The 27,127-nt window shown below is 41.9% G+C and overlaps 1 protein-coding gene and 1 long non-coding RNA gene across 3 annotated transcripts; one reads left to right on the forward strand and one right to left on the reverse strand.

Annotated features, from left to right (window-relative positions):
- Positions 1 to 3,177: 3,177 nt before the first annotated feature.
- On the reverse strand, positions 3,178 to 25,885 carry LOC139371034 (cyclic AMP-dependent transcription factor ATF-1-like). 2 transcript variants are annotated; one of them, XM_071111069.1, is made up of 8 exons: positions 25,714 to 25,885; positions 23,953 to 24,053; positions 16,573 to 16,695; positions 10,344 to 10,441; positions 7,753 to 7,892; positions 7,196 to 7,375; positions 6,816 to 6,960; positions 3,178 to 4,212 (listed from the first exon to the last, which is right to left on the reverse strand). In XM_071111069.1, the coding sequence occupies exons 2-8, from the start codon at positions 24,046 to 24,048 to the stop codon at positions 4,068 to 4,070; spliced, it is 927 nt and encodes a 308-aa protein (XP_070967170.1). In that variant the 5' UTR covers positions 24,049 to 24,053; positions 25,714 to 25,885; the 3' UTR covers positions 3,178 to 4,067. The 2 variants fall into 2 exon arrangements, with proteins under 2 accessions (XP_070967170.1, XP_070967169.1); XM_071111068.1 differs by having other exon boundaries at positions 3,285 to 4,212; positions 7,172 to 7,375; positions 25,714 to 25,857.
- LOC139371035 (uncharacterized) lies at positions 9,034 to 11,965 on the forward strand. The gene is made up of 2 exons (XR_011627199.1): positions 9,034 to 9,261; positions 9,364 to 11,965. It is a non-coding gene; the product is annotated as an uncharacterized lncRNA (long non-coding RNA).
- Positions 25,886 to 27,127: the final 1,242 nt, after the last annotated feature.

Below are 27,127 nucleotides of genomic sequence, written 5' to 3' on the forward strand. Positions count from 1 at the left end.
TTCAAAATAAAAATAAATATCTAAATTCCTTTGATCCCAATAGGCTAGATGTTATGTAATTATACTGTATGTTATGTACATCTAACATTTGGTGATCTACACCATACACTTGAATACAAGGTGTCAGACCAGGTCCAAGCGACTGGTAAATTAGATGGTTAGTTCCAGGGTTTTTAATGCTGTATTCATCTCTTGGAGGGTGTACAGTGCTTTTGTTAAGTATTCACTTTTTCCACATTTGTTACGTTACAGCCTTATTCTAAAATTGATAATCATTTTTTCACCCTCATCAATCTACACACAATACCCCATAACGACAAGCAAAAACAAGATTTTAGAAATGTTTGCAAATTTATTTAAAAAAAAAGTTATATTACATTTACATAAGTATTCAGACCCTTTACTCAGTACTTTCTTGAAGCACCTTTGGCAGCGATTACAGCCTTGAGTCTTCTTGGGTATGGCACTACAAGCTTGGCACACATGTATTTGGGCAGTTTCTCCCACTCTTCTCTGCAGATCCACTCAAGCTCTGTCAGATTGGATGGGGAGTGTTGCTGCACAGCTACTTTCAGGTCTCTCCAGAGATGTTTGATCAGGTTCAAGTCAGGGCTCTGGCTGGAACACTCAAGGACATTCAGAGACTTGTCCTGAAGCAACTCCTGCGTTGTCTTGGCTTAGGGTCGTTGTCCTGTTGGAAGGTGAACCTTTACCCCAGTCAGATGTCCTGAGCACTCTGGAGCAGGTTTTCATCAAGGATCTCTCTGTACTTTGCTCCGTTCATCTTTCCCTCAAAACGGATTAGTCTCACAGTCCCTGCCGGTGAAAACATCCCCACAGCATGATGCTGCCACCGCCATGCTTCACCGTAGGGATGGTGCCAGGTTTCCTCCAGACATGACCCTTGACATTCAGGCCAGAGTTCAATCTTGTTTCTCATAGCCTGCTAAAGACTCAGACTGTCATGTGCCTTTTACTGAGGAGTGGCTTCCATCTGGCAACTCTACCATAAAGGCCTGATTGGTGGAGTGCTGCAGAGATGGTTGTCCTTCTGGATGGTTCTCCTATCTTAAGAGGAACTCTAGAGCTCTGTTAGAGGGACCATCAGGTTCTTAGTCACCTCCCTGACCAAGGCCCTTCTCCCCCAATTGCTCTGTTTTGCCGGGCGGCCAGCTCTAGGAAGAGTCGTGGTTCCCAACTTTTTCAATTTAAGAATGATCGAGGCCACTGTGTTCTTGGGGACCTCAAATGCTGCAGTAATTTTTTGGTACCCTTCCCCAGATCTGTGCCTCGACACAATCCTGTCTCGGAGCTCAACGGACAATTCCTTCGACATCATGGCTTGGTTTTTGCTCTGACATGCACCATCAACTGTGGGACCTTACATAGACAGGTGTGTTCCTTTCCAAATCATGTCCAATCAATTGAATTTACAACAGGTGGACTCCAAGTTAAAGAAACAACTGAAGGATGATCAATGGAAAGAGGATGCACCTAAGCTCATTTAAGTCTCATAGCAAAGGGTCTGAATACTTATGTAATACATTTGCAAAAACTTCTAAAAACATGTTTTCGCTTTATCATTACGGGGTAGTGTGTGAAGATTGCTGAGGATTTTTTAAAAATTGAAATCATTTTAGAATAAGGCTGAAACAAAATGTGAAAAAAGTCAGGGGGTCTGAATACTTTCCCGAAACCACTGTATGTGCGCTTCCGAGGCTGCGCTGAGTGCGCTCCCTCCCAGTCCCCAGGTATGCATCTCAAAAGGCTACCATGGTTTTTTTTAGGGAGAAGAAATGGCCTGAAATGTCAATGTTTTGAATGCTCATCCATGTGGTAGGCCAACCATTTGTAAAACAGGGCATTGCATTGGCTTTACTTTTCCTGATTCCTGTGGCTAATCAATTTGGCTATTTAAGCAGGAAATGCAGAAGTATTTCCTTTTTCGCTATGATCAGCTTGTCAAATTGAGGGATACAAACTTCAAAGCACTGATCATGCCAATGGGGTGAAACTCCTGGACAAGTTGTGATTGTCCATTTTACTTTGACCTGTCCTGTTTTTAGGATATGTTAACATGACGGTGCATTTTACTTTGACCTGTCCTGTTTTTAGGATATGTTAACATGACAGTGCATTTTTGTTTTTTGGGCACCATATAGGTTAGGCTATTTGATCTGAGAAACCTGCATGATGTAAAAAGTGTTCCCTAGCCAACTAAATGCAACTCCTCGATTTACTATCGTAAATGTACTATTTGTCGTAAATTGTGGTGTTGAGTTCAGTTGGCTACATTTCCCCCTATACATGCATTGACTGTCTCTCCACTAGAAATAAACTACACTAGATTTTGTTGCCATCTGAAATGTCAAACCAAGCACAAGCATGTTACAAAATTAGCTAGCTAGACTGCCTTGTACTTCATAGTACAAAATAACCATGTCCATTGGCTAGCAGCATGGCTATAGGCTAACTATAACGTTACTGCAGTGTAATATGGGGCTAAACTGAAATACAACATCTCAATACATTGTATACCAATCCATACAAAACACCTTATTTCCAAAAGGTGTTTTAAAAATGTTTACCTTGGAAAGTAGTGACAACCGCTTTCAGAACCTGGCCTAGACAATGGCCCCCATGCTCTTTGATCTACAAACATTGCTAGGTGGGAAACTGCATCAATGACCATTAGAGGTCATCATTATACCAATGAAATCCTCAAATACTTGTCACTAAATGGGAGACTGGACCAGTGGTGTAAAGTACTTAAGTTGTTTTTTAGGGTATCTGTACTTTACTATTTAGGACAAGTTTTACTTCACTACATTCCTTAAGAAAATGTCCTTTTTTATTTTACTCCATACATTTTCCCTGACACCCAAAAGTACTATTTACATTTTTAATGCTTAGCACGACAGGAAAATGGTCCAATTCACATCCCTACTGCCTCTGATCTGGTGGGCTCACTAAACACAAATGCTTGGTTAGTAAATGATTGGAGTGTGCCCGTGCCTATCCATAAAAAATTGTGCCTTCTGATTTGCTTAATAAGGAATTTGAAATGATTTATACATAAGTATATTTTAGCAATTAAATGTACTTTTGATACTTAAGTATATGTAAAACCAAATACTTTTACTCAAGTAGTATTTTACTTGAGTCATTCTCTTTCAAAAAAGTAATCTTTAATTTTACTGAAGTATGACAACTGGGTATTTTTTTTCCACCACTGGACAGCCCAAATGAATAATACATAACAGAAAAATCCCCAGTAAGCAATGTATGTAAAGACTGGAAAAATATTTATTTCAATTTACTTACAGAATGAGTGACATTGCTTTCCCTCTTTTTGTTTGATTTGCTCATTCCCCCTCTCCAGAAATAGAAAATAAATATTACCCTGCCATTGTGTGTTCTCCCTGATAGATTGTCTTAGTAACAGCAAAGTCCGCCTTACACAATGTTATCTTATCTAATACCCCTTACATCCCTCTTGACAAGGATAAGGAATGGTACTTGTAACATTTCCTCATGGGGAAAAGAATGGGGGTGGGGGTGGAAATAGCTGGTTCACATAAAAAAATACATGAAATCACATCATAGAAGTCATCATACAATCAATACAGCCGCAAATTGATAGATGTTAAAAACAGCAAATTGAACCTACTGCTACACAAGGAAAATTAGGAGCCGATTCTGGAAAAGGGGGACACAATTGGAAATTGAATGTCAATGATAAAGCTCACAATTCACGCCTTCCGTGTGCTTACAAAATATACACAAATACAAATTTAAGCGTTAGTAATCCATTTGTTAGCGCAATAAAAAAGACAATGAAAAACAATCAACCTCTCACACCCTTTCATTGTCTTTTTAAAATGGGACAGTTCCCATGGCCACCACTCACGACATGTTAAAACAGAGTATAAAACAAACTGAGGAGGAGGATTTCAGGTCTGAAATGAAATGTGTTCCCGGTTAACCCCGCGTTGTCCATGTGGCAGAGCTGAGCCGCTCACTGCCGTTAAATGTCCTGTTCGCTGGCTGGCTTCTCTTCCTCCTGGTTATCCTGTTTTGACACAGTACAGGTCCTTTAACGTCTTGAGTTCCTCAATGAGAGTCTTGTTTTGGTTCTCCAGCACCGCCACACGATTCTCCAGACATTTGACATATTGCTTCTTTTTCCTGCGACACTCACGGGCAGCTTCCCTGTCAGGGAGAAACACAGAAAACGGCTTTAGAGGATTACATTTAAAGAGCGACTGAACTCATTGATTCTCCATGTGTTTTTCTGTTGCGCATTAAAGAAAAACAAGATTTCAGTCTTAGTGGTGTGGTTCGATGTGGGTGTCTTATGTTGACTATCATATCCTTGCAGTAATGTTGTTTGTTCCTAGTCGGTCACCATTCCAAGCAGGCCACCACCCCACATGGCTTAGCAACCACGTGACGCAGCATGGCAACCTGTACGTGATTGGTCAGGGAATTCCATGCTTCGAGCATCCTGCTTTCTATATGTTGAATTTCTGAGGCTAACATTAGCTCACAAATGTGATTTAAAAACTTTATTTAACTAGGTCAGTTAATAACAAATTCTTATTTACAATGACGGCCTACCCCGGCCAAACCCAGACGACGCTGGGACAATTTTGCACCGCCCTACGGGACTCCCAATCACGGCCGGCTGTGATGCAACCTGGATTCGAACCAGGTACTACAGTGACGTCTCCTGCACTGAGATGAAGTGTCTTAGACCACCGCACCAATCGGAAGTTTTAGTTGGGGGGGAAAAAAGCCTTTTATAAAAGAACTCTCATTCTTTCAACATAGCAAAAAGACATTGTCGCAAATGCTATCAAGTCTGAGGCGCTGTGCGCTAATGGTTACTTTGGCTGTCTATAAATACACTGCTCAAAAAAATAAAGGGAACAATGAAATATTCTTATTGAATACTTTTTTCTTTACATAGTTGAATGTGCTGACAACAAAATCACACAAATTATCAATGGAAATCAAATTTATCAACCCATGGAGATCTGGATTTGGAGTCACACTCAAAATTAAAGTTGAAAACCACACTACAGGCTGATCCAACTTTGATGTAATGTCCTCAAAATGAGGCTCAGTAGTGTGTGTGGCCTCCACGTGCCTGTATGACCTCCCTACAACGCCTGGGCATGCTCCTGATGAGTGGCAGATGGTCTCCTGAGGGATCTCCTCCCAGACCTGGACTAAAGCATCCACCAACTCCTGGACAGTCTGTGGTGCAACGTGGCATTGGTGGATGGAGCGAGACATGATGTCCCAGATGTGCTCAATTGGATTCAGGTCTGGGGAACGGGCGGGCCAGTCCATAGCATCAATGCCTTCCTCTTGCAGGAACTGCTGACACACTCCAGCCACATGAGGTCTAGCATTGTCTTGCATTAGGAGGAACCCAGGGCCAACCGCACCAGCATATGGTCTCACAAGGGGTCTGAGGATCTCATCTCGGTACCTAATGGCAGTCAGGCTACCTCTGGCGAGCACATGGAGGGCTATGCGGCTCCCCAAAGAAATGCCACCCCACACCATGACTGACCCACCGCCAAACCGGTCATGCTGGAGGATGTTGCAGGCAGCAGAACGTTCTCCACGGCGTCTCCAGACTCTGTCACGTCTGTCACATGTGCTCAGTGTGAACCTGCTTTAATCTGTGAAGAGCACAGGGCGCCAGTGGCGAATTTGCCAATCTTGGTGTTCTCTGGCAAATGCCAAACGTCCTGCACGGTGTTGGGCTGTAAGCACAACCCCCACCTGTGGACGTCGGGCCCTCATACCACCCTCATGGAGTCAGTTTCTGACCGTTTGAGCAGACACATGCACATTTGTGGCCTGCTGGAGGTCATTTTGCAGGGCTCTGGCAGTGCTCCTCCTTGCACAAAGGCGGAGGTAGCGTTCCTGCTGCTGGGTTGTTGCCCTCCTCCACATCTCCTGATGTACTGGCCTGTCTCCTGGTAGCGCCTCCATGCTCTGGACACTACGCTGACAGACACAGCAAACCTTCTTGCCACAGCTCGCATTGATGTGCCATCCTGGATGAGCTGCACTACCTGAGCCACTTGTGTGGGTTGTAGACTCCATCTCATGCTACCACTAGAGTGAAAGCACCACCAGCATTCAAAAGTGACCAAAACATCAGCCAGAAAGCATAGGAACTGAGAAGTGGTCTGTGGTTATCACCTGCAGAACCACTCCTTTATTGGGGGTATCTTGCTAATTGCCTATAATTTCCACCTGTTGTCTATTCCATTTGCACAACAGCATGTGAAATTTATTGTCAATCAGTGTTGCTTCCTAAGTGGACAGTTTGATTTCACAGAAGTGTGATTGATTTGGAGTTATATTGTGTTGTTTAAGTGTTTCCTTTATTTTTTTGAGCAGTGTAAGTGGCAGGGTAGTAGATTGAGTCTGGTGAGCGATTGGATAGTGTGCACTACAGCACACCAGGCAGCTGTGATCCAGATGATTTGATTAATGCCAGACGTGATTACGGTGCCAGGCAGCAGTCCTGTGTGGGCAGGTTAGAAATCAAAACCCAACCATCATGTAAGTTGAGATATCTTCAGTTACAAAAATCTCACAAAACACTTTTGGAATATACTGACTTTATGACCAAAATGATTCTACTTACACTCTAGTACATTTTCGTTCTGGAATAAATGTTTGACAAATATCGATGCCACATAGGCCTTTTTCAACCAGAGAAGTTGGTTCACACACAAACAGACAAAGGGACCAACTGTGCAACACATCCTTATACACACACACACCTGTTCTTGGCGAGGCGGATCTCTCTCTTCATGGTGGGGTCGCCACTCTTTTGTTCAGATATTCCTACAGGGGAAGTCATGACCACGGTCTGTTGCGCTGTGGGTGCCGTGCGGATCTGGTACGTCTGCATCTCTCCTCCTGCATCTGAGGGGGATGAGGCCAATTAAAACAGTAGATGAGAGCATCTCCTCTTCAAAATCTCAACACATTACAATGTGGACCACAAGCTGGGATCAGTAGATATTTTACACACCTTCAGAGAATCTTTAGTGACAACACAAGACAATTATTGGGGGGGGGGGGTTTAGCAGGCACTACTGGGTACTTCTCCTTGTGGTATTGTCTCAACGCTTACCGTGAGTCATGAAGCCATACTCACTCTGTACGACCACCTGGTTGCTGGGCACAAGTATCTGCTGTCCATCGGGCGTCTGAGCGTACTGTAGGATGGTGGTGCCCTGTTGTTGGCCTGAGTTGGTCATGGTGAGAGTCTGTAACCCCTGGAGACCCTCTGACCCAGGGCTGGCCAGCTGGATGGCACCATTAGGGGCGATGGTAACTACAGACAAACACACAGGAAGTTAGGGACAATGGTAACTACTAGGTATGACGGGCACCGATATATACATTTTTATAAAAGAAACTGCAACTGTGTGAAGATTCACTTTTCTGTTCATGCCCATGGCTGCCTGAGTTGAAAGTCTGAAAAGTTGAGGGATTTGTGCATGCTTACAGTACCACACATCAGGAGCAAGTTTGCACTCCCTGTCCCCGGCGGTACGATATATTTTCACAAAACTGTAGACGCCCATTATTGATGATCCCTTACTCAACATGTGCCTGCAATTCTAACAATATCTACCTGTATAATCTATTTATGGTGACATAATTATGCACTGGTAGGATGGTGTGTGGTTGTAGTAGAGCAACCCTTACTGTATTGGCCACTACTAGTCTGGTAGATTGTCTGGGTGTTGGGCATTGTCACAGTGGTCATGCCAGAGGAAGCAGGGTTTTCATCCTCTCCTTCATTCCGTGACGCCACCTCCTCAGCAGACAGCTCATTGAGGATCTTCCTACAGACCACCGTGAAGAAGCGGGAGATTACTCATACAATAATCCATTACCGAAATCCTTACACTAAAACACACAATGCTACAGAACCAAAGTAATAAATTCATGGACAAGTGGCTCACTAGTGTTGGAATCGGCTAAACTTTGATCGTTGAGATAGGAAATGAAAGAGACTGGGTTATGTCAGAAGTTAATGGTTCTCTGAAGAAAAATAATGGACATCTGTGGATTAGATGAAGTAATGTGTTGAGGTCAGGAGGTGAGGACAGATTTTAAGGCAGTAAAATATTTGTCCTCCTGTTACCCTCTTTATTAGTTTCCTGTGGAGCCATAAACTGTAAGGAGGAGGAGTGTCTTAAGTAGGATCTATACAACTGAAGAACGAAATGTTTTGCTGTCTGACTACAGCTGTACAGAACCTTTGGGAATGATTAAAAATTATGCAGAAAAATTCATCCATGCTTTTGTTACTTCTAGGTTAGACTACTGCAATGCTCTACTTTCCGGCTACCCGGATAAAGCACTAAATAAACTCCAGTTAGTGCTAAATACGACTGCTAGAATCCCAACTAGAACCAAAAATGTTGATCATATTACTCCAGTGCTAGCCTCCCTACACTGGCTTCCTGTTAAGGCAAGGGCTCATTTCAAGGTTTTACTGCTAACCTACAAAGCATTACATGGGCTTGCTCCTACCTATCTTTCCGATTTCGTCCTGCCGTACATACCTACACGTACGCTACAGTCACAAGACGCAGGCCTCCTAATTGTCCCTAGAATTTCTAAGCAAACAGCTGGAGGCAGGGCTTTCTCCTATAGAGCTCCATTTTTATGGAATGGTCTGCCTACCCATGTGAGAGACGCAGATTCGGTCTCAACCTTTAAGTCTTTACTGAAGACACATCTCTTCAGTGGGTCCTATGATTGAGTGTAGTCTGGCCCAGGAGTGTGAAGGTGAACGGAAAGTCACTGGAGCAACAAACTGCCCTTGCTGTCTCTGCCTGGCCGGTTCCCCTCTCTCCACTGGGATTCTCTGCCTCTAACCCTATTACAGGGGCTGAGTCATTGGCTTACTGGTGCTCTTCCATTTTTTTCCGTTTTTTTGCATGCTCAACTAGCTGGTAATTATCTAGTCAAACGTTTTCTAAATCCATTTAGTTACTGTGTAGTGTCTGCATTGCAATTGTATGGCTGGAAGCAGGTTGAGTGTACAGGGCATTTTAGTACAGCTGTAGCAGTCAACAGGTAAAGATATAGGAGATGAATGAATTTGTGTATTAACCTGTTTTTCTGGAATTTGTCTTTCAGCATAAACCTGCTCTCCGCCCCCAGTACAAGGAGATGAACGAGGGTGAACAACCAACATTTCAGGTATTTTGTCTTTGTACTTTGAGCTTATTGCTTGAACTTCGGGTCAAGGAATGTTATTGCTGGCGTGCAATGTCTATTTTTGTCTGCTTTCTTCCATTACAGCTTCAATTGTCTGGAGCCTGGTGTTGTTGCAGCCAAGGCACTTTCACTCAGCTGGGACCAGGTTTCAGCTGCTGTGCAACGTTGATGTCCTTCCTCCCAGAGATGTGCAACCATCCCCCATGCATGTATTTTTTAGAAAATCAGGACTTTTGCACTGAAAAGGCTATGGGCATTACATGTCCTGCTCCAATGCACAGGACAGAAATATGCTATTTTCAGGTCTCTCCAAAGATGTTAAACCGGGTTCAAGTCCGGGCTCTGGCTGGGCCACTCAAGGACATTCAGAGACTTGTCCTGGCTGTGTGCTTAGGGTCATTGTCCTGTTGGAAGGTGAACCTTCTCCCCAGTTTCAGGTCCCGAGCGCTCTGGAGCAGGTTTACATCAAGGATCTCTGTACTTTTCTCCGTTCATCTTTGCCATGATCCGGAATAGTCTTCCAGTCCCTGCCCCTGAAAAACATCCCCACAGCATGATGCTGCCACCACTATTCTCCCATCGCCACATAGGAACTCTGGAGCTGACCAAGGCTCTTCACCACCGATTACCGTTTAGATTTTAATACATTTGCTAAAATTTCCAAAAAACTGTTTTCGCTTTGTCATTGGGTATTGTGTGTAGATTGAGGATGATAAATATTTATTCAATCTATTTTAGAATAAGGCTGCAAGGTAACAAAATGTGGAAAAGTAAAAGGGTCTGAATTCTTTCTGAATGCACTGTATGATATACCATTTTGAAGCTCTGAGTCTGTACTTTTACCTAATGTAAAAAGTAACATTTAAAATGTTGGAACGTAACACCAAAAAGAGAAGGTGGTGGGGTCACAAATCAGGTGTTAAACTAGGTGAAAAGGTGACTTGATCGCCACCAATATTCCAGTCCATCACCAGCATAGACCTCTGCAGTCTGCACACACTTCTTTCCACCACTACATGGACAGGTTAAGATGGTGTTTAATACAACAGCGCCGTGGCAGGTACCTGTAGGAGGGCCGTCTGGCCAGTATCTCTCTGGTTTTCTGGGCAGAGGCTCCACTGTCTGAGGAGTCCTGGGAATCGTCACTGTCTGAGCCCTGGCCCTGTGGAGAAGGAGAGACGCCAGTACATGATGAGTTACTCATACACCATGTTTACTTAGAAGGTCCTACACAGTCAAAAATCATTATTTGTGATATTTTGATGAAATCAGATCATGAAAAATGAGTGTTGCTGGTACATTGATAAAGTTCGATCATAAAGTGATTGGTCAACTTCCCCATGTCAAACACTTGAATTCAGAAGGCGGGATTATTTAGGGGGATTGTGATATCCAAATCTAATTTAAATACACCAATGGTAACATCTTATTCTCTTACCTAATTTAAATTAGGATACTAAGAGGCCTTTCTACTGACTCTGAAAAACACCAAAGGAAAGATGCCCAGGGTCCCTGCTCATCTGCGTGGACATGCCTTAGGCATGCTGCAAGGAGGCATGAGGACTTCAGATGTGGCCAGGGCAATAAATACCAATGTCTGTACTGAGAGACGCCTAAGACAGCGCTACAGGGAGACAGGACAGACAACTGATAATCCTCACAGTGGCAGACCACGTGTAACACCTGCACAGGATCGGTACATCCGAACATCACACCTGTGGGACAGGTACAGGATGGCAACAAGTTGCCATTCTTTTACACCAGGAACTCACAATCTCTCCATCAGTGCTCAGACTGTCCGCAATAGGCTGAGAGAGGCTGGACTTATTGGCTTGTAGGCCTGTTGCGAGGCAGGTCCTCACCAGATGTCAAGGGGCAACAACGTCACCTATGGGCACATACCCACTGTCGCTGGACAAGGCAGGACTGGAAAAAAAAAAAGAGCTCTTCACTGACAAGTCGCGGTTATGTCTCACCAGGGGCGATGGTCGGATTTGTGTTTATCGTTGAAGGAATGAGCGTTTCACGAGGCCTGCACTCTGGAGCGGGATCGATTTGGAGGTGGAGGGTCCATCATGGTCTGGGGCAGTGTGTCACAGCATCATCAGACTGAGCTTGTTGTCATTGCAGGCAATCTCAACGCTGGGAAGACATCCTCCTCCTTCATGTGGTACCCTTCCTGCAGGCTAATCCTGACATGACCCTTCAGCATGACAATGCCACCAGCCATACTGCTCGTTCTGTGCGTGTTTTCCTGCAAGATAGGAATGTCAGTGTTCTGCCATGGCCAGCGAAGAGCCCAGATCTCAATCCAATTGAGCACATCTGGGACATGTTGGATCAGAGGGTGAGGGCTAGGGCCATTCCCCCCAGAAATATCCAGGAACTTGCAGGTGCCTTTATGGAAGAGTGGGGAAAATCTCACAGCTAAGAACTGGCAAATCTGGTGCAGTCCATGAGGAGGAGATGCACTGCAGTACTTAACAGCTAGTGGCCACACCAGATACTGACTTACTTTTGAACCCCCCTGCCAAATATTTACATGTTAAGTTTGCTGAAAATAAACGCAGTTGACAGTGAGAGGACGTTCTTTTTTTTGCTGAGTGTATATTATATAGAGTATATATTATATACAAACAAACATTGCCTGGCAGGAAATAAAAAGTATTTGGACAGCCCTTCAAAATTTGTGGATTCCTCTATTTCAGCCACATTTGTTGCTGACAGGTGTATAAAATTGAGCATACAGTAAGGCAATCTCCTTACAAACACTGGCAGTAGAATGGCCTTCCTGAAGAGTTCCGTGACTTTCAACGTGGCGCCATCATAAGATGCCACCTTTCCAACAAGTCAATTTGTAACATTTCTACCCTGCTGGAGCTGCCCCGGTCAACTGTAAGTGCCATGTGATAGTGAAGTGGAAATGTCCAGGAGTAGCAACGGCTCAGCCGTGAAGTAGTAGGCCACAAAAGCTGACAGAACGGGACTGCCGATTGCTGAAGCGCACAGCGCTTAAAAATGCAACACTCACTACTGAGTTCCAAACTGCCTCCAGAAGAATTGTCAGCACAAGAACTGTTCGTCAGGAGCTAGATGAAATGGGTTTCTGTGGCCGAGCGCACACAAGCATAAGATCGCTTGCATTGCGCATGGTCGTGTCGGCTGGAGTGGCGTAAAGCTGGCCGCCACTGGACTCTGGAACAGTAGAAAAGCGTTCTCTGGAGTGATTTAATCACACTTCACCATCTGGCAGTCCATTGGACGAATCTGGGTTTGGCAGAGGCCAAGGCAACGCTACCTGCCCGAATGAATAGTGCCAACAGTAAAGTTTGGTGGAGGAATAACCAGGGAAGCAAACTAGTCACCTTTTGTCAAAATTTGATTTGTGTAGATCCGATGACAAAAGTTTGGGCGGGGGGGCTTTAGATCTTTACTGGCTTTACGAACGAGTGATGCGCGTTTGGAGCAATACTGGCTGTATCCAAGTCTCAGCCAATCGTTCACATAACAGAATGCAGCACGCAACTGAAGAGAGAAAAAAAACAATTTGCTAGTTACAGAATCAGCGCGCGCTGAAAGAGCTAAATTTCAGTTTACCAGCTACAGCAGCGCTTCCCCTGAACGATAATGAAGAGGCAGGCGAGAAGCCTGACCACAGAGAAGGTGATGAAGCGTACTTCATGAGCCGTAACCGAAAAACTGGTATTTGGAAAGTTTGAGGTGAGGGAGGAAGTGTGGTGGAACAAGTATTGTTAAGCACCTTGCTGCAGTAGCTGGATCGAATTCTCCGTTAGCTAACCAGAAAAATGTTGAGCAACATTAACCAACTTAACTGATCAAATAATTGAGTTTATGCTGTGAAAATTAGCTGGCTAATAACATTACAACATCAGATGAGCTAACGTTAGTAACTAGACCACAACTAACCATTTGCATTAACTGGTATACGACTCCTTGCCGTTCCTTAAGTTACGGTGCGTTAGTTGCTTACTGGACCCTGGCAATCTGTGTAAAATGTTAGTACTCTAGTTAGTTTGTTATATGAACTAATATTTCCCCTTTCCTTAAAAAAGGGGTATGACAGGTCTACTCTCTGCCTGAAAGAGATCAATGCCAACAAAGGGTATCATGCTCTGGTGTCACATTGTAGAATCGATGTTCACGTGTGCACAACCTAATAATGTTCAGTGTAGCCCAAATACGTTGTTTTTGTTGTGTTGATTTTGACTAACACGTGAGTAAGGGGGGAGGATTATCCTTTTTTATTTTTACTCTGTGAACATTATTTTTGCACAAGGCTACATGTTGATTGACGTTAATTTTTTTTATTTCACCTTTATTTAACTATGTAGGTCATTTGAGAACAAGTTGTCATTTACAACTGCAAATTGGCCAAGATAAAGCAAAGCGACAAAAATGACAGCGTTACACATGGGATAAACAAACGTACAGTCAATAACACAAAATAAATCTGTATACAGTGTGTGCAAATGAAGGGGGTAAGGTAATAAATAGGCCAAGTGGTAAAGTAATTACAAGTTACACTGGAGTGATATGTGCAGATGAGGAAGTGCAAGTAGAAATACTTGTGAGCAGAAAAACAAGGATGAGGTAAGTAGTTGGTTGGATAGGCTATTTACAGATGGGCTGTGTACAGCTGCAGCGATTGGTAAGCTGCTCTGACAGCTGACGCTTAAAGTTAGTGAGATATAAGTCTCCAACTTCAGTGATTTTTGCAATTTGTTCCAGTCATTGGCTGCAGAGAACTGGAAGGAAAGGCGGCCAAAGGTGTTGGCTTTGGGGATGACCAGTGAAATATACCTGCATGCTACGGGCGGGTATTGCTATGGTGACCCGTGAGCTGAGATAAGGCGGCGCTCTACCTAGCAAAGACTTATAGATGACCTGGAGCCAGTGGGTATGGCCAGCCAACAAGAGCATACAGGTCGCAGTGGTGGGTAGTATATGGGACTTTGGTGACAAAACAGATGGCACTGTGATAGCAAATTGGATGCAGAGTGTTGAGTAGAGTGTTGGAAGCTAATTTGAAAATTACATCACCAACGTCAAGGATCAGTAGGATAGTCAGTTTTACAATGAGGGTAAGTTTGGCAGCATGAGTGACGGAGTCTTTGTTGCGAAATAGGAAGCCGATTCTAGATATAACTTTGGATTGGAGATGCTTAATGTGAGTGGAAGGAGAGTTTACAGTCTAGCCATACACCTAGGTATTTATAGTTGTCCACATTCTAAGTCGGAACCGTCCAGAGTAGTGTTGCTAGTCGGGCGGGCAGCGATCGGTTGAAGAGCATGCATTTCATTTTACTAGCATTTAAGAGCAGTTGGAAGCCACAGAAGGAGTGTTATGGCATTGAAGCATGTTTGGAGGTTTGTTAACACAGTGTCCAAAGAAGGGCCAGATGTATACAGAATGGTGTCGTCTGCGTAGAGGTGGAGCAAAGAATGACCTGCAGCAAGAGCGACATCAATATATACTGAGAAAAGAGTCGGCTTGAGAATTGAACCCTGTAGCACCCCCATAGAGACTGCCAGAGGTCTGGACAACAGGTCCTCCGATTTGACACACTGAACTCTATCAGAGAAGTAGTTGGTGAACCAGGCGAGGTAGTCAGAGAAACCAAGGCTGTTGAGTCTGGCGATAAGAATACAGTGATTGACAGAGTTGAAAGCCTTAGCCAGGTTGATGAAGACGGCTGCACAGTACTGTCTTTTATCATCTCCTATAGTGGCCACTATAATATAGTAAAAATATAAAGCACGTCTCATTAAGATGTTTTTTTTCACAAGTGCAATACTTAGATATAGGCTGTGTGTGGTCACAAGCATTCTATTATAAAGGCTGTCATGGCAAACTGCAATATTAGTGTATTGTTTTTCCCAAGACTTGAGTGTCATTTGCAGTGAAGTCTAGGCAACAAATATATCACATTTACAGTGCCTTGCGAAAGTATTCGGCCCCCTTGAACTTTGCGACCTTTTGCCACATTTCAGGCTTCAAACAAAGATATAAAACTGTATTTTTTTTTGTGAAGAATCAACAACAAGTGGGACACAATCATGATGTGGAACGACATTTATTGGATATTTCAAACTTTTTTAACAAATCAAAAACTGAAAAATTGGGCGTGCAAAATTATTATTATTCATGGTTGGGATTGTGTTCTTCTGCTTGCAAGCCTCCCCATTTTTCCTCCAAACATAACGATGGTCATTATGACCAAAAGGTTCTATTGTTGTTTCATCAGACCAGAGGACATTTCTCCAAAAAGTATGAGTTTTGTCCCCATGTGCAGTTGCAAACTGTAGTCTGGCTTTTTTATGGTGGTTTTGGAGCAGTGGCTTCTTCCTTGCTGAGCGGCCTTTCAGGTTATGTCGATATAGGACTCGTTTTACTGTGGATATAGATACTTTTGTACCAGTTTCCTCCAGCATCTTCACATTGTCCTTTGCTGTTCTTCTGGGATTGATTTTCACTTTTCGCACCAAAGTACATTCATCTCTAGCAAACCGAACGCGTCTCCTTCCTGAGCGGTATGACAGCTGGTCCCAAGGTGTTTATACTTGCATACTATTGTTGTTACAGATGAACGTGGTACCTTCAGGCGTTTGGAAATTGCTCTCAAGGATGAACCAGACTTGTGAAGGTCTACACATTTTGTTTCTGAGGTACTGGCTGATTTATTTTGATTTTCTCATGATGTCAAGCAAAGAGGCACTGAGTTTGAAGGAAGGCCTTGAAATACATCCACAGGTACACCTCCAGTTACATCCACAGGTACACCTCCTCTAGCAATTTTATCAGGATCTTTTTTTTTTACATGGGAATCAGAATCACTGTCCAGGACCCTGACTTAAATTAGAATGTGGTGGTTCTAGAGTGTACAATATAGAGATCTGCCCAATCAATCAATCACATATTTACCCCAGTAATACCATTTGGCAAGATAACATAAGCTAAAGGCGAACAACAATTAAAGTATGCTAGAAGAACAGGGGACACCTCCATGTCCTCCGGAGGCACTGTAGTCCAGAGGCAGTATTCATAAAGCATCCCAGAGTAGGGTTGCAGATCTAGGATTAAAATCAAATTTTATTGGTCAAATACACATATTTAGCAGATCTTGTGGATGTAGCAAAATACTTGTGTACGTAATCTTATTCATTATGATCTTTATGGTAAAACTGATCCTAAATCAGCAGCACTCCTACTCTGAGATGCTTTGTGGATACGGGCTCGGGCCTAGTTCCTAGTTGTAGAGGAGCACCTCTTACCTGAACAGTCTGCAACTGTGGGGACTGGATGACAGACGACTGGGCCGACTGGATCACCCCCTGCACCTGGAACTGACCCCCAGGTAGCTGGACCACAGTCACAGGAGAGCCCCCCAGAGACATCTGCAAACACAGTCAGATTAGACGATGACGCAGGAGTGAATATTCAATCCTGTACTGTCCCATCCTTTGGATTTGGTTTGCTGTCCTATTAAAGCTACTCAGCCAGGTGACGCAGATGCAAACAGCAGTAGCAGGTAAATTTCCACAACTACTAAGAGCTTTGAAGTGCGAGGCTCCCCTTCCCCTCTGTTGTTGTAGTATCGTAAAGCGCACCAGTGCACATACCCTGTGTGACTATGTGAGAGCGAAGCCATTCTGCTTTCGCTGAGACTACCTTTAGAGTCTGATGCAGCAACGAACACTAAAACAGCGGTGTCTGGGAATTGCCAGGGTCCTCACGATACTTAGCTGCCGATACATATAGAATCGCAATACATATTGTATCCAGGGGTCACGTTAAGGCAGGAAACAGAGCAACAATGTTTTGTACAGTGGTTCCTCCTCTAAAAGTTGCATCATGCTGCAGCACACTTTGTGGGCTGTTGCAGCATTCTGTGGCACGTTATATAATTGTCAGCCATTTTTCTGATAGTGCTAGTTTGACCACCAGAGGGCATCTTTGAGAAGCATTTGATAGTCTTCCATATTGTCATTACACGTTTTGTAATAACATAGTATATGGGATTAATTAAGAAATTTGGCTCAATTAATATTATGGTGTTTTTATTCCGAGAAAAAAAAGGGAGAAAAAAAGCCTCAGGGTTTCCGTTAAGATGGAATGGAACATATGGCGCTGTACTACCTGACGATCAGGAGTAGGCTACAGTATAAGAGGATTCTAAATTGTTTGCCTTCATTAGACAACTTGCTCCAATGTCTGTAAATCAGGGATATTTATTCCCATAGTAAATCGTTATGGATCGATAACTAAATCAACATCTGCATTTTGAAATAGTATTTTTTAGCATTATTTTATTAACGAAAGCATAAAGACGCTGATGAAGAATACAGTATATGCTTTTAAATGTGGATAATTTATATACTGTACTGTATTTCTTCATCAGCATCTTTATGCTTTCGTTAATAAAATAATGCTAAAAACACTCTTTCAAAAATGCATATGTTGATTTAGTTATTATTGTATTTACTTGTCAGACTGCACAATAACCTAAAACAAATGCAGGTGTTTTTTGTGCAGTCTGACAAGTAAAACATAGCCTACAATACATACTGTAATAAAAATGGGAAAGTGCCAAATTCCTTACATAAGGGAGAGCAGGCCATGTCTGTACTATTCCCTGATGGGGAGGAAGGAGTAGGCTGTCCTTGTAAATAAGAATTTGTTCTTAACTGATTACATATGTGTGGTTTTCACTATTATTCTACAATGTAGAAAATAGTAAAAATAAAGAAAAATCCTGGAATGAGTAGGTATGTCCAAACTTTTGACTAGTACTTGCTTAGTTAATATTATCGTGTTTCTATTCCAAGAAAAACCCTCTGGGTTTCCATTAGGATGGAACGGAAAATATGGCGCTGTACGGCGTGACGGTCGGCAGTACAGTACTTGGCTATTTAGCTAAAGAATCCCTGTGTCGTCCGGGTAGGGCATGCGGGAGATGGGGGTTCAATTCCCCGACGGGGAGGAAGGAGTAGGCTGTCCTTGTAAGTAAGAATTTGTTCTTAACGGACTTGCCTAGTTAAATAGGTTACACTAAGAGCAAAACATTTCTGCACCCTAATTTTCAAATTCTAGTCTAACCAATACCCAAACAGAGATGAAAATATAAAGCTCATTGATTTATCAAGACCAGTCCCCATGCTTGTCGCCTAGCGGAGTGAAACGGTGCCAAAATAGGTGTAGGCGTTTGCTTAAAATCCTATTGCTTCGAACGTCAATATGCTCTAAATAAATAAAGACCTACACCACTTTTAATAGCACATTACTCAACACTACTGAGACCCATTTCGCCTATGGTAGGCCTACAGTATATTAAAAAAATATTTTTAATTTTTTTCCAATGACGTGACTCTCCGCCAATAATTACATTTAGAGGATGGGGGATTCTAAATTAATATCTAAGGGGGATTTTCCGTTAGATATTCTCACAGATCCTAAGGGGCTTTTATATAATTCTAAGTTAACTAATAAATCGCTTTGTTTAAAAAGTAACAATATTTTGGGAGATTTTGTTTTCATTTAATCTCGATTGAGCGAGAAAAAGGCAATTCTTGAACATGGGGTGAGACACATTAATTTGTAAATAAAGCCAATTTGTTATTTAGAATGACTTATTCATGGAGAAACCTAACTTGATTATTTAGCAGACGTCACTTGCTTATATTCAGTCAACATATATCTTAAGAATAAAAATGGAACATTTTAATTTCTCCATGCTTGTCTCAGAGCAGTGCGAAACGGTGCTGAAATAGACAACCACAGTGGGAGGCATACAGTGGGGCAAAAAAACGTATTTAGTCAGCCACCAATTGTGCAAGTTCTCCCACTTAAAAAGATGAGGCCTGTAATTTATCATACGTACACTTCAACTATGACAGACAAAATGAGAAGAAAAAAAATCCAGAAAATCACATTGTAGGATTTTTAATGAATGAGCAAATTATGGTGGAAAATAAGTATTTGGTCACCTACAAACAAGCAAGATTTCTGGCTCTCACAGACCTGTAACTTCTTCTCTAAGAGGCTCCTCTGTCCTCCACTCGTTACCTGTATTAATGGCACCTGTTCGAACTTGTTATCAGTATAAAAGACACCTGTCCACAAACTCAAACAGTCACACTCCAAACTCCACTATGGCCAAGACCAAAGAGCTGTCAAAGGACACCAGAAACAAAATTGTAGACCTGCACCAGGCTGGGAAGACTGAATCTGCAATAGGTAAGCAGCTTGGTTTGAAGAAATCAACATTGGGAGCAATTATTAGGAAATGGAAGACATACAAGACCACTGATAATCTCCCTTGATCTGGGGCTCCACGCAAGATCTCACCCCGTTGGGTCAAAATGATCACAAGAACGGTGAGCAAAAATCCCAGAACCACACGGGGGGCCCTAGTGAATGACCTGCAGAAAGCTGGGACCAAAGTAACAAAGCCTACCATCAGTAACACACTACGCCGCCAGGGACTCAAATCCTGCAGTGCCAGACGTGTCCCCCTGCTTAAGCCAGTACATGTCCAGGCCCGTCTGAAGTTTGCTAGAGAGCATTTGGATGATCCAGAAGAAGATTGGGAGAATGTCATATGGTCAGATGAAACCAAAATATAACTTTTTGGTAAAAACTCAACTCGTCGTGTTTGGAGGACAAAGAATGCTGAGTTGCAGCCAAAGAACACCATACATACTGTGAAGCATGGGGGTGGAAACATCATGCTTTGGGGCTGTTTTTCTGCAAAGGGACCAGGACGACTGATCCGTGTAAAGGAAAGAATGAAGGGGCCATGTATCGTGAGATTGTGAGTGAAAACCTCCTTCCATCAGCAAGGGCATTGAAGATGAAATGTGGCTGGGTCTTTCAGCATGACAATGATCCCAAACACACCGCCCGGGCAATGAAGGAGTGGCTTTGTAAGAAGCATTTCAAGGTCCTGGTGGCCTAGCCAGTCTCCAGATCTCAACCCCATAGAAAATCTTTGGAGGGAGTTGAAAGTCTGTGTTGCCCCGCAACAGCCCCAAAACATCACTGCTCTAGAGGAGATCTGCATGGAGGAATGGGCCAAAATACCAGCAACAGTGTGTGAGAACCTTGTGAAGACTTACAGAAAACATTTGACCTCTATTATATACCCTTTGTTGGCAATGACAAAGTATTGAGATAAACTTTTGTTATTGACCAAATACTTATTTTCCACATTAATTAATAAAAAATCCTACAATGTGATTTTCTGGATTTTTTCTCTCTCATTGTGTCTGTCATAATTGAAGTGTACCTATGATGAAAATTACAGGCCTCATCTTTTTAAGTGGGAGAACTTGCACAATTGGTGGCTGACTAAATACTTTTTTTGCCCCACTGTATATATAAAAAATATATTTGAGATTATTTTGTTTTCCAAAAAATGACAGTGAGCAATTGTAATCTGAACAGGCCAAAATACTATTTATAAAGGCCAAACTATAGCCCTGCTAATAGCCATAATGGCACTGTACGAAATAGTATTTTCCAGTAAGCAACAATTTGTTTACCTTCATTCGACAACTTTGTTCCAAAATGTCTAATTCAGTGATATTTATTCTCATAGTAATTCGTTATGGATCCATAACTAAATCAAACATCAGCATTTTGAAACAGTATTTATATCATTATTGTATTAACAAAAGCATAAAGATGCCGATGAAGAAATACAGTACTGTACAGTATATGCTTTTACATTTGTATAATAAAGCATTTTGAAGATAAGCCACTGGCATTTGTTTTGGGCTACTGTGCAGTCTGACAAGTAAACATAGCCTACAGTACATACTGTAGTAAACATGGGAAAGTGCCTAACTCCTTACATAAGGGAGAGCAGGCCATGTCCAGACTTTCTCGGTCTTTAGTGCTTTTTCGGGTTGCATCAGTCAAAAACAGAAACTTCTGAGACACAGTATTAATGATGAACACCCGGAGGTTCACTGGTAAGCCACATTTGCCTCGGGAGCCATCCCAGTTTCTATTCTGTGCCCACTCGTGGTATCTCGTCGGTTACACATCCTTGGAATAGCTGAACAGCAAAATGGTCCGGGCGGCCCTTGCTGTGTCTGTGGAGCAGTTGGTCAAGTGCTGTTGTCAGAAGAGTAATGGAAATGTCAGGGTGAACCGACGACCTTGACTGCCTGTCGGAGGTGGAGTTCCAGAGCTCACAGGTGTGCCTGGCATGGATTGTGACTCCATCTCGTTCCTCGCCCTTTTCAACACGTCATTCTCCACCTGACTCTCCGCCAATGCCGCCTGACTCTCACATTACTGTTCACCAAACAATGGTTTTAGAACTCCCCAACCCCCAAAAAAATATCAGCAGGAACGTTGGGTTGCCGAATCACGTAACCCTCCTGTTGTTCATTTCATGTTAATTAATTAATTCTGTGTTCCCGGTCCAAAATGACCACCCCATTATAACTGATTATAAACCCATAATAATCAATTTATTATCAAATAATGTTGCATTAGATCTTTTTAATCAACTTAAGTTCTTGTGAACATTACAACTTCTATTTATGGCCTGTAGGCCTCATTGACCTGAGCTCATACAACTCGTTTGAGTAAAAAAAAAAAAACTAAATGTATGGATTATTTTGATTATAACAAATACTCAGATGAAACAGTGCTATTTATCACAGACCTCTTTGTGTCAACGTTTAACAAGGACTCTCTCCTCACCAGTGTCATGATCAAAGATATGATACGTGCTGCCAAAGAATGAATTGTGAGCAAGGCCTCAAAAAAAAATTATATACCAGAGCTGCAAGAAAAGTTCTATATATTATTGAAACCATGTTGCGATTGTTTCTGAGAAAGGAACCACACCTGTTGGCATTGAGGGAAATATTATATTGGAGAAAGGTTCCTGTGGGGGTTGCCATGGAAGCCAAGAAGGGGAGTGAGGTGCGTGTGCTCAAACACACATGCATGCATGTGGGGGTCTGGGAGAGGAAGTGTGTCCATCTGATGAATGGACATGTGCCTGAACTCAATTTTATACACTAATTGTAGTCTCGCCCCTTCATTTTTAATAACCGGTCATTTTTAACCCGGGAACACCACAGGTGTACAAAAGTTAAGACACCCAAAATGTTATGAAAATCTTCAGAAATGTATTTTGTGTGTTCAGATGCCCTGTGTGGACAAAGTCATGGAACCTTATGACAATCAGATTTAAATGAACTACATTTTTCAGAGAAAACCTGTAAAATCAGTCCAATTCAACTGGAACACAGCAGGAGGGTTAAGCAAGCAAAATTGCTTTGGTAAGAGGATGGCAATGCCGGTTTATTGTCCCAGCTTTAGATACTGTTGTATATCAAATTGTATAGGCTACCTTGCTCTCTCCTTTCTTTCCTCTGGCAACAGCCCAACTCGCACATGATGTGCACACACAGAGGCGCACATGTTGATAGCTCTCTAACATCTTAAAAGTGCGCCTCGAGTTCTCATACGATTCTCGTGAAACCATGTCTGTAGCAAATTGAGTTACAAAACCCCAATGCAAACCTTTCAGTTTTAAAATAGTATAACTTTTATTCACAAATGATCCATCATCTAGAGTAGCCCTTAGATGAGAAAAGTTAATTTAATGAATTATATGCTACAGAATGAGTTTCTTATTCTCAAGTAACCCATTTCAGCCCACTTGGCCTTCTTATTACCGAAATGGCTAAAAAGCTCAAATTTGGAACAAGTCTGATTTAAAATAGTATAATTTAGATGTAAATATTTTTATTTTCAGTGTTGTTTAACTCTAGCAAGGTTAAAACAAATTTTTTTTGCAAAGGATTTATTTGTTACTTTGAAAACTGTTGCAGTAATAAGAATTGTGGAAAAAAATATCTGAAAAAAAAAAAGATATTAAATAGATAAGTACAGATCCTAATCTCAGTGATCCATGAAGAAATCGGGAAAAATTCCATTCATTTTCAGTACATTTTTGGTAAAATGTCAGTTGTAAGAATTACCCAATTGTTTATATTTTTGTAGAGTGGTTGAAACAATTAAAGCTGCGATATGTAACTTTTTGGTCAACCTGACCAAATTCACATAGAAATGTGTGTTTTCGATCTGTCATTCTCATTGAAAGCAAGTCTAAGCGGAATATCTATTCTGTGTGTGCTATTTCTATGCATCCATTCTTAAGTTTCATTTTTGCATCTTTAATTTCAGTTTTGTGCACCAGCTTCAAACAGCTGAAAGTACAATATGTTTGGTTATAGAAAATATATTGCACAGCTATGTAGATGGTACAATGCTGCTCTACACTACATTTGCTTGTTTTGTCAAACTGAAAATAGGCAAACTATTAGAATTTTAGCTACCAGGAAATGGCAGAGTGTTTTCTGCATAGTGAGTATTTAAGCAGCGGCTCAATATAGACCAGATAAATTAATTTAAGACTTAAAGGACCTGCAGACACCTTGGTAACTATGCCTCTTCATTACCATGCTGATATTATTCACAGAATGAACCCATCTTGTTCTTGGTGACAGTAACACTACATAGCCCTCAAAGTTCTCACCTGCATAGTACATTGCCGTCAGTGATATCATTCCCATTCCTAATCCCTACTTCCATTATTAACCTCTTGATATCAGCCTGTCTGTTACCTGTTGGGCTATCTGGGAGATCTGGGAGGCTGTGATGGTGGTGGGGATGGTGACAGTCTGTGTCTCAGCGCCATTGCTGTTCTGCACCTCTTCCATTGTCACTGCGGAGGCAGATATACAGAAACATTTAAAGACCACTGGTAAACTTTCCCGATGGGACACTGGTGCGTATGGGCACTGGACAGAGCCCTCTCTGGCAAGTCTATTTTGTAAATTGAGGGATATGGTGGACAAGGACTGGACAGGCTGAGAATCTACATGAAAATAGAGTACAGTCACCTATCCCTCACAACTAAAAAAACATTTTTTTTTAACGATTGACTAGCTAGTTATTCGTCATAGCTAGAATTACTATGCACATCCACCAGGATATGTGTAGCTAATGAGAGACTGTCTCACCAAGGATATGGTCTCAGGTAGCCTAATGGTTAGAGCGTTGGACTAGTAGCCGAAAGGTTGCAAGATCGAATCTCCAAACTGCCAAGGTAAAAAAAAATGTCGTTCTTCCCCTGAATAAGGCAGTTATTCTGTTCCTAGGCAGTCATTGAACATAAGAATTTGTTCTTAGCTGACTTGCCTAGTAAAATAAATCAATAAAAACTAAGGGCATGGTTGAAAATGCTGTACCAGTAGCTAGCTAGTTACAAGGCTAACCTGTGGTAGCTATAAGTTTGTTAGCCAAGTGCGTTGTCTTTCTTGCTCAACATAACGTTAGCTCGCAAATTCCAATGTCGTTAGCTAGCCCGCACAATAAACCAGTTCACTGTTGTTTGCTAGCGGAGTTCTCTAGCTAGTTATTGAGCAAGGTGACGTTAGCTAACGTTACGTAGGATCCTCTCATTTGAATACAAGCTAACTAGCTAGGTAAATTCGGGTGCGTTCGTAATTTCACTCTGGCCATCTACTGCGATTTCAGAACACTCGTCTGAGTGTGCCAGAGCGCAAAATAGCTGATGAATTTACGAACGCTCAACACCCCTTGAATATGGCGGGTGTGTCAATTGTTGCCATCAGCAATTAGTCATCAACGCTCTGGATAACATGAAAACAGCCTGCTTGGGTGAGTGAGATGTTCTCTCATGCATGTCTGGAAGTAACTAGCAACGTTAAGAGTGGTTACCGTTGTGAGGTCAGAACGCTCGGATCAGCCCTACTCCTCGGCCAGAGCGTCCAGTGTGCACTCTGAACGCTCCAAGAGCGAAACGCTTTTGAATTTACAAACGGACAATCTGAAAACGCTCTGAATTTACGAGTGCACTCTGGCACTCAAGATTGAATTTACGAACACACCCCTAGTAACTTTTGATAGTTATCAAACGTTACTAATTTATCTATTGCTAACTAACGTTAATTGGTCAAATCAGGCAGTATAACGTCAGCCAGCTAACACTAGCTAGCTGGCTAACTAAACATTGGTGGACAAGCCAGCTAACACTAGCTAGCTGGCTAATTAAACATGGGTGGACAAGCCAGCTATTCTTAACATTTGCCTTGTAGCTAGCTAACGTTAGCTAGCGTGGCTAGTATGTGCTTTTGTTTCAATGAATGAGCGAATTTTTGTAATACACAGTCACTGGCACGCAAGTACCCGCGTCAACGGACGTCAGCGATAAGGGGAACCATGATTAGCAACTTACCTTTCGACGAGGAGAGGGAGCCGACAGGCGCCATTATATTAGCAAAGCACACCATAAAATGGCATTGTGCAGTTCAGAGCGGAACAAATATGCAGACGGTCAAATCATTGAAAAGCGGTATTACCTTTACAATCCTTCGTGGACCTCAGCGATGGCGTTGATTATCACAAAAGCGCGTATAAATCACGGGGAAACAAATAGTTGTTAGCTAGCTAATTGCTAATATGGTAAATAAAAGGGCGGCGCACAACCATAAAAAAATAAAAACGGTGTATTTGTTTTTAAAGGAAGGAGGCGGAGATGCGCGCAGCCCCAGGAAGGACATATGACGTATTTGCTTCCTTTGAGAACTGTGATTGGTGGAAAAGTGTGTATAGTAAAACTATGATGACATAAAATAGATACAATGTCGCTGCCTCTGTAAACAAATTCCACATGCACAGTTTTGTAAATAGCACTTAAAATGGCCACATCTGTAGTAAATGGCCACCTTCAGTGGACATACAACTTCCTGAAATAGCTTAGTAATACTAAGCTATAGATAAGCTTTAGGTACAGTATTTATTAGTTGTATTCTTCAAAAACAAAGGGGTATATTTCAATAGTTGAAACGATCAATAAAATGTGACAGACAGCACCTTTAACAAATCCAGTTACCCGCCCATACACATGAGTAATGTCCTTGAACTCAAGGAACTCAAAAAAAAATTAAAACAAATAATGATTTGCTGTAAAATCAGTCTTTAATTCATTTTTTCAATTTCAGTATAAAACAGCAATTATAACCAATTTACTAAATGAAATGAGTGAAAATAATGGGGTTAGGGTAGTATAATATAATCAAGTCTTTATTTAAAAAATAAATTAGCTAAATTAATTCAGAAGACAATTAAATCACTATGACTGACTATGGATATGACCTGTTTTTAAAGAGCAACTGAACGTAACTACTCCTTTTGAAAATGGCATATGTGGCATCAAAATGAGTTAGGAACATTTATTCTATTGTCAAAATTGACTATAAAGTGTAAATAGGATAATTTTGGTCATAAAGTCAGTCTCATCCAAAACAGAGATTTGCGAGCTAATTAGGAAAAAAATGGTATGTCACAGAATGAAGGGTACCGTAACTGTATGTATATATATATATATATATATATATATATATATATATCTCACTCACAAATGACAAGGGGCTGAAGCTCATTCGAGATGTTGTGGCTAATTGAGGTAAACAGTATTTCTGCTCATAGATTATGCATGTATGAACTACACATTGACACATCCAGCCCAAAGCTGGAGGTTTAAAAAATACTTACTGGTTGCCAAAGTACCGGAGCATGTCTTTAATATATAAATATTGAAGCATTTAATGAGACAACTAAAAGGTGTGCAATGTGAAATTGTCCTATTTACATTTTGGACATTTATTGACAGTCCATAACTAGCCCCACAAATAGGCTATCCTAAGTTAAACCAACTTTGCCAAGGTAGCACACCAGCCCATTTAAGCTAATTGGAGAAAGAAGTTGGCTAGC

Source organism: Oncorhynchus clarkii, chromosome 17 (assembly GCF_045791955.1).
Source record: "Oncorhynchus clarkii lewisi isolate Uvic-CL-2024 chromosome 17, UVic_Ocla_1.0, whole genome shotgun sequence".
NCBI lineage: Eukaryota > Metazoa > Chordata > Actinopteri > Salmoniformes > Salmonidae > Oncorhynchus > Oncorhynchus clarkii.